Source organism: Rhipicephalus sanguineus, unplaced genomic scaffold (assembly GCF_013339695.2).
Source record: "Rhipicephalus sanguineus isolate Rsan-2018 unplaced genomic scaffold, BIME_Rsan_1.4 Seq1178, whole genome shotgun sequence".
NCBI lineage: Eukaryota > Metazoa > Arthropoda > Arachnida > Ixodida > Ixodidae > Rhipicephalus > Rhipicephalus sanguineus.
The window spans coordinates 37,501-52,465 of NW_023614445.1; the positions used below are offsets into that span (position 1 = coordinate 37,501).

The 14,965-nt window shown below is 48.9% G+C and overlaps 2 protein-coding genes across 2 annotated transcripts in view; both read left to right on the forward strand.

The window, feature by feature from the left end:
- LOC119376329 (cytoplasmic dynein 2 intermediate chain 2-like) overlaps positions 1-4,337 on the forward strand; it is a 31,289-nt gene extending 26,952 nt beyond the window's left edge. Inside the window, exon 7 of the mRNA XM_037646216.2 lies at positions 4,137-4,337. Coding sequence (XP_037502144.2) covers positions 4,137-4,275 — 139 coding nt within the window. The 3' untranslated portion in view covers positions 4,276-4,337. The remainder of the gene's footprint in view (positions 1-4,136) is intronic.
- A 6,785-nt stretch (positions 4,338-11,122) lies between these two features.
- LOC119376332 (uncharacterized) lies at positions 11,123-13,417 on the forward strand. The gene is made up of 2 exons (XM_037646217.1): positions 11,123-12,041; positions 12,615-13,417. The coding sequence occupies exons 1-2, from the start codon at positions 11,123-11,125 to the stop codon at positions 13,415-13,417; spliced, it is 1,722 nt and encodes a 573-aa protein (XP_037502145.1).
- The last annotated feature ends 1,548 nt before the right edge of the window (positions 13,418-14,965 follow it).

Sequence of the window (14,965 nt, forward strand, 5' to 3'; positions counted from 1 at the left end):
TCATCGGGTAGTTCCGTATAAGCGATTTCTTTTATCTACAGTCCACTGTACAACAATAGGGAACTCCGGATGCCGTGTGTGTGCGCGTGCGTGTGCGTGTGTGTTTTACATACATACGCACTGCAGGACACTCCACACTGTCCACGGCACCATAATGAACTCCGGACACCGTGTACACACACACACACACACACACACACACACACACACACACCACACACACACACACACAACACACACACCCACACACCACACACACACACACACACACACACACAACACACACACACACACACACACACACACACACACACACACACACACACACACACACACACACACACACACACACACCACACACACACACACACACACACACACACACACACACACACACACACACACACACACACACACACACACACACACACACACACACCACACACACACACACACACACACACACACACACACACACACACACACACACACACACACACACACACACACACACACACACACACACACACACACACACACACACACACACACACACACACACACACACACACACACACACACACGGGGCATCCGGAGTTCACTATGGTGCAGTGGACAGTGTGGCGTATTCTACAGTGTGTGCGTGCGTGCGTGTGTGTGTGTGTGTGTGTGTGTGTGCGTGCGTGTGTGTGTAAACACACGCGCGCACACACGTGCGCACGCACGTATGTGCTGACGTGCTATGCAGTGAAGGTGAGGCAAAGGGAAACTTTGCACAACCTTGTGGTGGTTCAGTTTGAAAATTCTTTTCTGGCTTAAAGCTTAAAATTACTGTTTTCAAACTTTCTGTATATAACACCAATAAAGCATACTACGTAACGACGTAAAAACAATATTTTTAAATGCGAAGCATTTCTCAGCGAACCTTTGGTACTTTGAGCGTTTCTATCTATCTATCTATCTATCTATCTATCTATCTACGTCTTCTCATGATCGCCTCCTTAGCTTGGTGTAGACCAAACTTCACATGGGAGGGTAAGAGGATTTGACGAATATGACTGGGGGCTCATCACATGAACAACATGACAATCCTGTCGTGTACGTCGTCAAACCCTTTCCTCCGGACACGTGTGGCACATACCCGTTTACCACGGGCCGCGGTGTACGGATATGCGCCACAGGTGATTGACATTTTATATCGACCCAGGACCGGCGAGAGCAGACATTGGTAACTTAAATGAGAGAGCGTTTAGAAAAACCGACATCGGCTGCGTTGACCCGACGAATGGAAAGAATAAGAATTAGGATCCCAGCAGGAATCGAACCTAAGCAGTCTGCGTGGCAATCAAGTTTTCTGCCACAGAGCCACGCCGCGGTGGAATACATTAACGAAAGTTAAGTTTGATATTCACATCATCGCGCCATAAAGTGCACTTCGTTGCGACAATACTGACGTATGTGCTCTAACGTGAGTGCTGACGTTACGTCAGACCATAAGTTACCCTCCAAACGCCAGTGCTGTCGACGTGTCTGGTGAGCCCACGATGTACACACAGCTACCACAATTACAAAACACGTCGATCCACCTCGTAACGCTTGGCTCAAAGCCATAAAATTCAGCATAGAAGTATTCGCTGACTGCTTCGCATGAAACCGATTCCCAAAACGCGTGGGATCTGCGAAATTTTTACTAGGAGCGCTACACTGCGAAAGTTAAGCCGCAACATGGGTCGAAATGATATTTCTCCCAAGTTTTCTTCCCCCAATTTTGTTACAATATTTCTGCTTCATTCGTTCCGGGAGCATATTTACCGTGTGTTATAAGAACCTATAAAGCCCATAGTGCGAATATATTCCTTGTGAAAAAATATGTGCTTTTTCTAAAAAAAAACAACAAAAATCCCGTTGAACCTGCAGCATTTTTCGATCTTTCGTCATTGCAAAAAATAATAAAAATTGATGCAAAAATAAGTAAACTAGCATTTTCATGAAAGATCAGCGCCTTTAGATTAAGACAAAAATTGTTCCTTAACAATAAATAAAAGCAGTAACTTTGTACAAATTATTTTGCGCGACACAGTTTACTTCCGTGCGCAAAGTTCGATGCGCCGGCTAGGCGTCAGAAAATGTTTTCCAGAAAAATGCCGCCTCAATGACTACTACTCACATTCATATATACTAGCATGATTTTCTTGACTGGAGATGGCCGAAAAGTCCGCGGATTCACTTGGTATGGAATGGCCCATATATATATATATATATATATATATATATATATATGTATATATATATATATATATATATATATATATATATATATATATATATATATATATATATATATATATATATAATATATATATATGTATATATATATATATATATATATATGGGTATAATACAACGGAGGCGTTGTCAACAGTGATATAAATATTTATTCCCGACAGTTTCGGGAGGGGGCCTCCCTTCCTCGGTTCCCGAAACTGTCGGGAATAAATATTTATATCACTGTTGACAAGGCCTCCGTTGTATTATACCCATTACTCGAGAAGAACTGGCCCACTGAACCATATTGAGTGTATATTGTCTGTTAGTTCTCATTAATATTGTGTATACAAAGAAAACGAGCCCTTGAAATTAACACTTCTTTCCTTCACATATATATATATATATATATATATATATATATATATATATATATATATATATATATATTATATATATATATATATATATATATATATATATATATATATATATATATTGTTACAAGAATGTTTCACACTGCCGAAGCAAGGAAGGCACCAAGCAGACGACGTGATGTTGCTGTGTGCGGCACGCTCTCCGCCATCTTGTCTAACGCTTAAGCGTTGTGTAAATATATTGTAAATACGCACTGCTTCCCTGTGTGCCTTCACGTAATATTATGGTGGAGGTGCGGGGTATATATATATATATATATATATATATATATATATATATATATATATATATATATATATATATATATATATATATATATATATATATATATATATAATATACCCGCACTGCCGGTGTTTATGAATGCTAGTCGTGCTCCCTAATCAGCACTGCAACTGCCGTACTTCCTCACAGATCGCAGTTTCTCATGTACGGTTTGTTCGATCCCCCTTCATCAGATATTAAGCGCGCCGCCAATGAGTTCTCGTGCCAACATTCTGTTATGTTCTCATGATTGATAATGTTACATCAAAGCTCTTGGACTGGTTTTAGCCTTGAAGCTATGAAAAAGTTTGATGGGTGGGCACTATAGTACGTGCACATTTGCAAGATGCTTGCCCTGCTTTATTATACACATTCAGAGTCGTCCATTATTCGAGGAAGCGCCTTCAATGTACCTTGTGCATTGAAAAGGAAATAGTGGTTGATATGACATCTAATGTAGATAATTTAACTGATAATTATTTGCAGGAATTAGCTCGAAATTTAATCCGCTATCATCAAGTCCTTGAATATCGAACAGGTGTCTTGGAAAAAAATAAAATACTAAATAAAAGTAGACAGAACTCTTCGTCGTTGATGTATTGCTAAGCGTTGCAGAAGAGTTGAATGGCACCCGCCATGGCATAAGCTTGCCTACTAAGCTGTTGCGCGGCTAACCTCGAGGACGTGGGTTCGATTCCCGGCAACGTAGGCTTCATTTCGATGGAGGCGAAATGCAATAACACACGTGTACATTGGGTTGATTCATGGCCATCGCGGCCAAAATGAAATCAAACCCGCGCGTGCGTGTGTGTGTGCGTGTGTGTGTGTGTGTGTGTGTGTGATAATTTGAAGTGCTTTTGGATCGTATAAGAGCTGTTTGCCACTGACACGTGCACTCCGCTATACTACGATAGAGCTATTTTGCGGCGTTGGAGTCTTACGAAACACGCGCTTGCGTGCTCTTCGGGAATCGGGGCCATGATGATGCCCTCTGCTTCGTGTGACCACCCTTTCACTGGAAGGACACCGAAAGGGCGTCCGTGTACATTCTCTACCTTTCCCTCTTGCCGGATTACTGTCGATAGATGTGTCGTTGTACGGTGTAGAGCCACGTTTTCTTTGGGAATGATCGCTTGGGGTAAACACTCGCGTGGGTTTTCCGTGTGCAGCCCAGACCTGCTCTTCGTTGGTCGCGGACCCGGCAACACGCAAGTCTGGCAGCTAGGTTCCAAGCTGGTGGCTGCAGGCGAAGTAAACCAGAGCGACGTCATCAGGGATGTGGCCAGTGGCACCTTTGCTTCCAAGTAGACCACGCTCCCGGGTGTACAGCTATCACCCTATACACATGGCTGTACGCGCGTGTATGGTTCGCTATTTTGTAAATAGTAGATTAGTGTTCTTCATATCCAAGTTGCCAATAGCTCTTGGGCGACCAATGACGTGATCACGAAGGGAGGCGGAATTCACAAGGCTTTCAGTCATGAATGTTCTTTACCATTGGCCTACCGTCTTCGCTAATTATACGTCTAGCGTCAGGATTGGCTAAAATTTTATCTTACAATTCTGGCATAAGACGTTTCTGTGAATACGGGTCCAAGAAGTCAAACTCACAAGTTTTTGCGTCCGTAAGTGCTCTTTTACCATTGGCTGGTCGTCTTTACTAATAACATGTCCGGCATCAGCATCGGCTGTAGGTTTCTCCAAGGAAAGAATTATGGCGTGAGATCTCTTTGTGACTACGGCCCGAGAAGCTTTGTGAATCTGGCACCACACTAAGAAACAGTAAGAGTGTATGAGATTTCGCCCTGTTTTGTTTAAAGCCTGTGTTAATTTTCTTTCCGTTAATGACGTAATTTCAAATAGCGTAAGTGATTTAAGTAACGCGAGTGCAAGGGTAACTCTTTATCTTTTCGATGTGCGTAGGCCACCTCATTACGAAAAGCTCTTTCGAAGGGTGCTAGCAGATACAGCTGTATGCAAGAGGGCGCTGTCGGCTGCGGCCGTAACCATGACAAACGTCAGCGGAAAACTGAGGCATGCTTTGCAGTACAGAACTAAAGAGAGCGTGCAATCACTATTACGTTCGACTAATAGGGACACGTTGAACGGCAACGGAAATATACCGGTTCCGCAATGCTTTGTGGCCCGCAGGTTTCGCTTCGGTGGGAAGCGCGCGCTATGTCCTGCAGTGTTCGTTTTAGTACGATTTGGACTCATCAGTCCGTGAGAGTGCATGCATGAATGCAACGAAATGCCGTCGGCTCTTTTGATGAAAGCCGCGCAGAATTAGTTGCAGTGAGTCGCGCGTGCCATGATGTTTCCTTTCGCCTGAATAATCTTCTTTTTTTTTTTTGCTTTCATTCATATTCGCAGCTGTCCAGTGAAATTCGTTCGCTCCTGAAAACGAAGCCGGAGCCGGTGCACCTCTAATCGGGATCGACGTTTCATCAAGAACGTCATGAAGTACAAAGATGATACGGCACTTTTGCCCCACAAGAGGCTAGAACAATTATCGAAAGGAAGGACTGCTAAATGGAGAAATAAAGGGCAAACCGCACTGTGTCCCAAATGATGAGATAGTGTACACGTTGCTTATCGCAAGCATGAAGAAGCCTCCTTCACATATCGTGAAGGAGGCCCACGACGAGGCAAGTTTCTTGGAAATGTACTTCCGCGCTTACATTAATTAACGTTCACGCACCAAGACATTGAAAACTCTGTGGTGTACATGTGTATTTATTGTTTGATGCACGAGCTCTCAATACCGCTTTCAAAGGGCATCGGATACATGCATCCGATGTCCCTTAACGTTTTATTTGCCTTGCGGCTCATCGTAAAGTGCAGCACATGACCCCATTTTCATAAAACAATAAATGTCGGATGTTTGTGTTCAAGGGGGCGAAGGGGCGCGATAGGCACTTGCCCTTGGCCGTCTCCGCCAAGACGGCCGAGGGCAATTATTTCCCAACAGCCCTTTATTTTTTTTTAAGTCTTCTTCCCCAATTTAAACATGTAACATAGGTTATGTAGGCTACATTATACACTTTCATGTAAATTTGGACCGAGGCAAAGCCGCAGTAATTTTTTAAGAAACAGTAGCAATCGGAGGAGCTACAAAAGGGAGGGGGGGGGGCGCATTTTTTAGACCATTTTTTAAAAATCACAAACGCACGCGCGCGCGAGCGAGCTTCTTGACATTTGTAAAGCGTTGTTATGAAACGACATTTGTTAGGCACTTAATCTGTTCAGTGTTGTGATTCACGATGGTTTATTCCTGGAGAGAGATAGTACACGCAGTGTTCTATATAAAATCTAATCATGTGACCGTTATTCACGGGCATCTCTTACGCTACAAACTTCCTTAAAAGAAAACTGTAGCAAATCCTGTCACTGAACGAAGGTATTGCTAGCGAAGGCATTCGGCCAATCGCAAAAAGACTTACGAATGAGAAGCTTTCTGAATTCGGCCCCCAACACTCAGTAACTGAAGCGCAATAATCCGGCCGCATGACAGCCGGCGCTTCGCTGGGTCGCTGTGGCACTAAATTCCATCACAGTAGATCACAAAGCCTCTCGTTTTGATCATACTACACCATGAACAAGCTGGGTGTCCCCGGCGCGCCTGAAAGCCATACGCTCCAAGTATCGCCTTTAAGTCGCTGAGCACTGTATAATTCTTCAGTGAATGAATGAAAAACTTTATGAGCTTTTCGGCGCATGCACCGGAAGGAAGTGGCCCCCTCTTCACTGGAATCCATATGCGTCTCTCGCCGCCTGGCCCCTGGTAACGAGCCGCAGCTGGTCTTCCAGGCCGGGGCTGGACACAAAGATCTAAGGGGTGGGATACGGTGGGGGAGCATGGTGGGCGTGAGGGGAGGGAGGAGTGGTGGTGGGTGCTTCTGGTTGAAATTACATTCCCCTATCATGTGTTGCAGTGTTTCTGGCTCTTGGCGCACGCGGGAACGTTGCGGAAAGCTGCCGTAGATGTTTCACAGTGGCTACAGTCTGTTGCTCTGTGACGTAAACTGCCACTTTTAAGCCTCTCTCAATAAGCAACGCGTTCTTGTTCATAAGCGGATATTCCACGAACATGGCGAACAGCGTATACGTGGCCGGGCGAGAGATAGAAGAAACGGTGAAGTGTCGCCTTGAGGTAGACTACGCTAGCCTGCTACTCTGCGCCAGGGGAATGTGATGGGAAGACAGAGGGAGAGCTGTGAGCACTGACGATGGGGACATGTAGGCGCGAAGAAATAGTCGCTTGAATAACGGGTGCACTATAGCAATGACTCAAGACGCATGCTGCGTAGAAAAATACGTAATACACGTATCACCCTGCAAATCCAATAAATCTGGTTAGGGTTCCAGGAGGACTTCTTCAGTCACCATGTATACATTGACCTTGTAGTAGCCTACACTGTAAACCACTTTACACCCGTATGGGTGTAACTTGGTGTCTATAACTCACACTCTTACACCCCAAAAAATAGGTGTACCAATCAGGATTACACCTATACAATGGGTGTAGTTTCAAACTTTCACCCAATGGGTGTGGTTGGGTGTAAAAGCATATTACACCCAAATGAAAAAAGGGTGTAGGGTGTAAAAGCACATTACACCCAAACGAGAAAGAAGGGTGTTAGGGTGTTTATGCACAATTACACCCAAACACCCAGGCAAAAATTTCCGTAATTCGAGTGGTTCCCCCTCCCAGTTGGCTCCCATTGAAACGCTAGAAAGCTTACCCTTTAGCTAGTCCTTTCAAGGGCGCATGACCTATTATAGTGGCTCCTGCCAAGTACATTGAGGCTCCGAGGCAGTGCACCAAGTGTCAGCGTTTTGGCCATGTTGCTGGTGCCTGCAGGTCACAAGCACGATGCTCACGCTGCGGGGGCAACCACGACCGATCTGCATGTGGAAATGAAGAGCCACAGTGCCCTAACTGCAGGAAAAAAACATGAGTATACGTCAACTCACTGCCCCATTTTGCGTAAAGAGAAGCGGATACACAATTACAACGTGGAAAACAACGTTGGGTACCAATTGGCAAAGGATGCGGTACGCCAGAAACAAAAACCTCGAGGTGGTGGCCAAGCAGTGATGCCCCCAGTTGACAAAGGAATGCCGTCAAATCCGCCACGAATTGACGACACAAATGAGTTCCCGTCTCTACCGACTTGCCCATCAGCTCCAACTCCTCACACACGAGGTGCTCAGGAACGCTCAGCTGGCCTGTCGAAAGAGTCACGGGCCCCAACGTCTTGGCGTGGATCACGCGAGTGCGGCGCTCGACAAGACCATGGAAATATATACTCGTTGCTATCTGCTCTTGTCGACGCTGTACGCAGCTTCCTCACTCCAATGTCCTCCCCGGTGGCTAAGTCTATAATGACGCTGCTTGATTTTCTCTCTCCTGTTCTGGCACAATGGTGTTAACAGCTCAGCCGACCAGTTTCAATAATAATAATATCTGGGGTTTAACGTCCCAAAACCACGATATGATTATGAGACACGCCGTAGTGGAGGGCTCCGGAAATTTCGACCACCTGGGGTTCTTTAACGTGCACCTAAATCTAAGTACACGGGCCTCAAACATTCGACCAGTTTCAAGAACATTAGGAAACAGGCAACAGTATTTCAATGGAATGCCTGCAGCCTCCGCTGTCGTCTCTCCGACTTCAGACAGTTTGTATATAAGCACCGCTTTCCGGTGATCGCCATCTCAGAGTCCCGAGTGCGCACCGGCATTCGTCTTTCAGGATACACCATCACAGTTTCTTCGACGGGAATGGATACCAGCAGAGTTCTCTTGGCTGTTCGTAATGATTTAACTTTCAATGTTCACCACATATCAGCCGATGCATCCAATGAATACGCTGCAGTGACAGTGAAGTGGGACACTTTGGCCTTTACGGTGATTGCGGCATACATACCACCTCGTGCTACATTTGATGTGGACAGGCTGCAGGACATAATAGATGGCACACCTGGACCTCACATACTAACCGGGGACTTCAACGCGCATCACCCTGCCTGGGGCGGTCGAAAGACTTCAGTCCGCGGTAGACGCCTTTTTGATATCGCACATCGAAACAACCTGGCGATTCTTAACGATGGACAGCCAACCTTCTTCAAGAATGACCGGTGCAGCGCCCTAGATGTCACCATGATTGTGGCATGGCGCCTCGCCTACTGTAACACGCACGCGCCGCGTAGTGTAAACGACGGACAGCCCAGCGCGCCCTCCCGGTGCGCGGATCGGTTTACACCCCGAGAGCAGGCGCGTCCGGGCGCCTCTGAAATAAACGCTTTTTGTTACCAGCAAGCCGTGTGTAGAGTCGCTTTCTTTCGTGCTCCTCGAGAACACGACATGGTGTCAGAAGTGGGATCCTTCTGCCGTCTCTTCTAGCCTCTGCTCTCGTCGTCCTCAACGGTCTCCAACGACCACGATGACGGACTCGGCTACGGCAGCTACGAACGCCGCGACAGGCTTCTCTTTAAAGCCTCCTCAGCCATTTACGTTTGATCAAGCCTCCGAGTGGCCTGCATGGATCCTCGAGTTCGACGACTACCGTTTTGCATCGGGTCTCGTCCATCAAGAGCGTGAAATGCAGGTGCGAACTCTGCTCTACGTAATGGGTCGCCAAGCGAGACAAATTTTCAACACGTTCTCGCTCTCCACGGAAGACAGCAAGAACTTTGACCTTGTCAAGGCGAAGTTTGACTCGCACTTCGTCCAAGCGAGAAACGTCGTGTACGAGTCAGCGTGCTTCAATCGGCGGGAACAAGAGCCCTCCGAGACCGTCGACCAATACGTCACCGCCCTATACAACATGGCAGACAGGTGCGACTACGGTGACTTGCGGGATCGCCTCATCCGCGACCGCTTCGTACTGGGACTCCGCGACAAGAAGCTCTGCGAAGCCCTACAGATGGACGCTAACCTCACACTCGCCATGGCGCTCGCTAAGGCACGCCAAAAGGAGTCCGTGCGCAAGCAGCAGCAGCAGCTCCTTCAGGCCTCCGGGGAACCGTCTTTCAAGTCAGAATACACCGGTCTCGACGCCGTCTCCCACAATCGCCGCGGCAAAGGCAAGAACCTACCGCGACCGCATAACAACGCCACGAAATCAAATATTAAATCGTGCGACTACTGCGGTGGAGCGCCTCATTCTCGTTTTCTGTGCCCAGCAAAGAGTGAGAAGTGCTCAAAGTGCAACACAAGGGGACATTTCGCTCGTGTTTGCAGAAAAGTTCCCTCAAGAGACATCTCAACGCTCGAGCAAGGAACCTCAGCGATGTTTCTTGGGGCGGTAAACCAACCAGCCGACGCTCAGCACGACTCAAGGCTTGTCGAAGTCGACCTGAACGGCTGTCCACTGATTGCAAAGATCGACACCGGTGCTCAAGTTTCTGTTGTCCCGGCTACGTTTGCTGGAATTCCTGAACATCTCCAGCCAGCAAGCGAAACCCTCTCAGGACCGAGCGGCAGGGCACTTCAGGTCGTCGGGAAATTTGACGCAACGATCACGTGGAGGTCGCGAAGATCGAACCAAGTCGTCTACGTTGTGCAGCAGCTGAAGCATCCCCTCCTTGGATTACCTGCCATCGAAAGCTTGGGATTAGTCAAGTTTCTGTGCGCCACGGAACGCGTTGAGGAACGATATCCCGAACTTTTCAACGGTCTGGGTCTGCTGCCGGGTGCGTACACAATTCGCCTCAATCCCGCGGCTGTGCCGTATTCCGTTACCGTGGCAAGGCGCATTCCTGTGCCCCTAGGAAAGCAGTCGAGCAGGAGATCATCAGCATGCAACAACAAGGAGTGATCCGCCCTGTAGAAGGCCCTACGGACTGGTGCGCCGGAATTGTTCCGGTAGTGAAACCCTCAGGAGGTGTCCGAATATGCGTGGACTTCACCCGCCTCAACTCTTCAGTCCTCAGGGAAAGATTTCCCCTCCCGTCAGTGGAACAGACGCTCGCTTTGTTAGGTGAGGCAACCGTTTTCTCAAGACTAGATGCAAATTCGGGCTTTCACCAAATCCTTCTTTCGCCGACATGCCAAGATCTGACAACATTCATTACGCCAGTTGGACGCTTTTGTTTCACGAGACTTCCATTCGGCATAACGTCAGCACCGGAGTATTTCCAAAAACGCATGTCCGAAATCCTGAGCGGACTAACAGGAGTCGTCAACCTCATGGACGACATTCTCGTCTTTGGCCGCAATCAAGCCGAGCACGACGGAAACCTTGACACGACTCTCAAGAAGCTTGCTTCCTCTGGAATCACCCTCAACCGCTCTAAATGCGCTTTCAGCGTGAAGGAGGTGACCTTCCTAGGCTGTGTCATCAGTAGTCAAGGCATACGTCCCGACCCTAAAAAAGTCGAGGCTATCAAGTGCCTCCCGCCGCCTACAGACGTCGCCGGAGTCCGCCGGATCTTAGGGATGGTGAACCATCTGGCAAGGTTCCTGCCAAATTTGGCCGAAAGGACAGCCGCTCTCCGCGTTCTCCTCAAGAAAACGTCGGAGTGGACATGGGGCCCCGCTCAGGATAAAGACTTCCAAAACATCAAGGACCTCATCTGTTCGGACCAGTGCTTGGCAAAATACCATCCGGAATATCCTACTACACTCTCAGCAGACGCATCAGCCTACGGATTGGGCGCAGTACTGCTACAAGTGCAACCGGATGGGAACAACCGCCCAGTCGCATTCGCCTCAAGATCCCTAACGCCCGCCGAAACGCGGTATGCTCAGATAGAAAAGGAAGCATTGGCTCTAACCTGGGGAGCCGAACGGTTCGAAGAATACCTGCGTGGTCTCACGGCAACCTTTCAAACAGATCATCAACCTTTGATCACCCTCCTGGGAAAAGAGTCTCTCGATCTGCTGCCACCACGAATTCAACGCTTCCGCATGCGCCTCATGCGCTTCAGTTACGTCATGCAGTACGTCCCAGGAAAAAGTATTGCTACTGCTGACACTCTCTCGAGAGCACCAACTGCAAGCAGCTCGACAGCGGGAACTCTCACTTGTGATGAAGTGAGCGCCTACGTAGAGGGTGCACTCATGGGTCTGCAAACTTCCGCCTTCGATCCAGTGAAGAAAGCTCAAAAAGAAGACGAGGTCTGCCAGCGTCTTTTGTGCTTTTGCCTCAACGGATGGCCAGAAAAACGCAACGTCCCAGCCCCCCTCTCTCCGTTTTGGCAGTACCGAACAAGTCTGTCTGAAAACGATGGCTACCTGCTGTACGGAACACGCCTAGTGATTCCTCATTCTCTGAGAAGCGAAATTCTCACTCGCCTACATGAGGGGCACCAAGGCATCGGGCGCTGCAGAGCAAGGGCAAGACAGTCTGTGTGGTGGCCAGGAATTTCATCGGAACTCCAGCGAATGGTTTCTAACTGTGAAACTTGCGCTATAAACCGACCGCAAAGAGCCGAGCCGCTTCTGCCGACAGTTACACCAGAGCTTCCATGGCAGATGGTGGGGATCGACTTATTCCAACTTCGGGGAAAGAACTACCTGATATGTGTGGACTATCACTCACGGTACCCCGAGATTGCACTCCTTGCTTCCACCTCCGCAGACGCCGTCATTAACCACCTCAAAAGCATTTTCGCTCGTCATGGCATCCCTGTGACAGTGGTATCCGACAACGGCCCGCAGTTCTCGAGCTCGGCATTCGCAGAATTCGCTAAAGCATACGGCTTCAACCACACCACGAGCAGCCCTGTTCATCCGCAGGCCAACGGGGAAGCGGAACGTGCCGTTCAAACATTGAAACATCTGCTCGAGAAAGCAGACGATCCGTACCTCGCCCTACTGGCCTACAGAGACACGCCGGGGCCGACAGGCTTCAGCCCGGCTAAACTGCTCATGGGACGCCAGCTACGCTCTCGAGTTCCTGCATTTCCTGCCCTCCTAGTTCCCGGAAACGTCGACAACAAACAAGTGACGAAAAGGGACCTCGAAGCAAAACAACGCCAGAGGCGAAACTTCAACCGTCGTCATGCGGCTAAGGACCTACCAGCTCTCTCTCCAAACACCCGTGTCTGGGTGCGAGACCTCAAATGCGAGGGGGAGATAACTCAACAAGCAGACACTCCCCGCTCCTACTGGGTCCAAACAGAGCGCGGACACGTGCGTCGCAACAGAAAGATGCTCGTCCCATTACCGGCCTCACAGAAGAAAGCGCAACCGCTTCCCTCCTCATTATTCTCCGACACTGACGACGAAGATTTCGAGCCGTCGACAGTCGCGGGACCGCTAGCTGCCCTCTACAATGGAGCTTCGTCCCAGCGAGGTGACCCGCTGCGAACCGACAGCAATAATTCACTGCCCAAGCCAGTCAACGATGCTGCAGCAGAGACATCGAGGGTTCCAGCAACCACCACCCGTTCCGGCCGCAGAGTGTTTGTGCCTGAACGTTACGGTGTAGTCACTTAAGAGAGGGAGATGTGGCATGGCGCCTCGCCTACTGTAACACGCACGCGCCGCGTAGTGTAAACGACGGACAGCCCAGCGCGCCCTCCCGGTGCGCGGATCGGTTTACACCCCGAGAGCAGGCGCGTCCGGGCGCCTCTGAAATAAACGCTTTTTGTTACCAGCAAGCCGTGTGGAGAGTCGCTTTCTTTCGTGCTCCTCGAGAACACGACAATGATCTCCGCGCACCTCATGTCCACGGCAACCTGGTTTGCTGACATCGAAAGTCATGGTAGTGACCACGTGCCAACCTACATCTCCTTGGGCTGTCCTAAGCAGTACACGCAACGGAGGGTGGTTCGTTGCACTAACTGGGAGTTATACAACGCTACAATCGAAGATTCAGACCCATCTGGAATGACGTATGAGGAGTTTGTGGCTGTGCTCAATCAAGCAAAACAAAGTAGCACCAAACGCCTAGAACCACCTCGAACTCATTCAACGGTTGACGTTGAGTATGAGAGGCTCCGGGCCATTCGCCGCCGATCTGAAAGACGTGCTCGTAGGACATTGTCTGCAGATGATATTCGCGATGCCAGGCGAATGCAAAAACAAATCCAACGTCACCTGGATAAGCTAGATAGGAGGCAATGGCGGGCCTTCTGTTCTAAACTGGACCCAAGAAAGCCGCTGTCAAGAATATGGCGTATCGTCCGCAGCTTAAAAACCACACCGACTCAACTGCATCCCTTCAGTTCAGTTGCTTTATCTCGTAACAGCAGCGAGTTGGACGTGGCGGAGGCTTTCTGCTCTAAGATGACTGCAGTAGTGGCGCAAGCGACCTTGCCTCGTGTAGCACAAGAGGTTTTAGCGATGACGAGCACCACAGAGGCGGATGAACCTTTTTCGATCATGGAACTGCTTGGAGCATTGGCACTGGTGAACAAGGCGTCATCTCCCGGACCTGACTGCGTTAGCTACGCTGAGTTAACGCATTTAGGCGACAAGGCGAAGATGCACCTTCTTGCCATATTCAATGCCAGCTGGGAGAGTGGGCGTCTTGAACCTTGCTGGAAACGCGCTCGTGTCATCCCTATTCTCAAGCCTGGCAAGTCTCCAACGGACCTTAACTCCTATCGTCCCATTGCTCTTCTCAGTTGCGTAGGAAAGCTTATGGAGAAGATGGTATTGATGCGCCTGGACTGGTTGCTGATGAACATGAATGCATACCCTCCACAAATGTCAGGGTTTCGAAAGGGCCGCAGTAGCATCGACAATGCGATTCGTCTCATTAACTGCGTAAAACTCAACAACGCTACGGGCAACATCACTATCGGCGTATTCCTCGACATCAAGGGAGCGTTCGATAACGTGACTCACGAGTCCATCCTATACGCCCTGAAGTCTGTCGGAGTTGGCGGTCGTATGTACCGCTGGATCTTGGACTACCTCACTGATCGGTCAGTCTACATGTCCACAAGAGAAGGTGACACAGCCCCGCACACAGTGCATCGAGGAGTCCCCCAGGGCGGTGTTCTAAGTCCAACCTTATTCAACATCTCTCTCATTGGA

Bases quoted from the DNA above. Each gene is read 5' to 3' on its own strand.
- LOC119376332 (XM_037646217.1), top strand. From the start codon at position 11,123: ATGTCCGAAATCCTGAGCGGACTAACAGGAGTCGTCAACCTCATGGAC. The intron at 12,042-12,614 runs GTCTGCAAACTT...TCCCTGTGACAG, and splicing joins CGTAGAGGGTGCACTCATGG to TGGTATCCGACAACGGCCCG.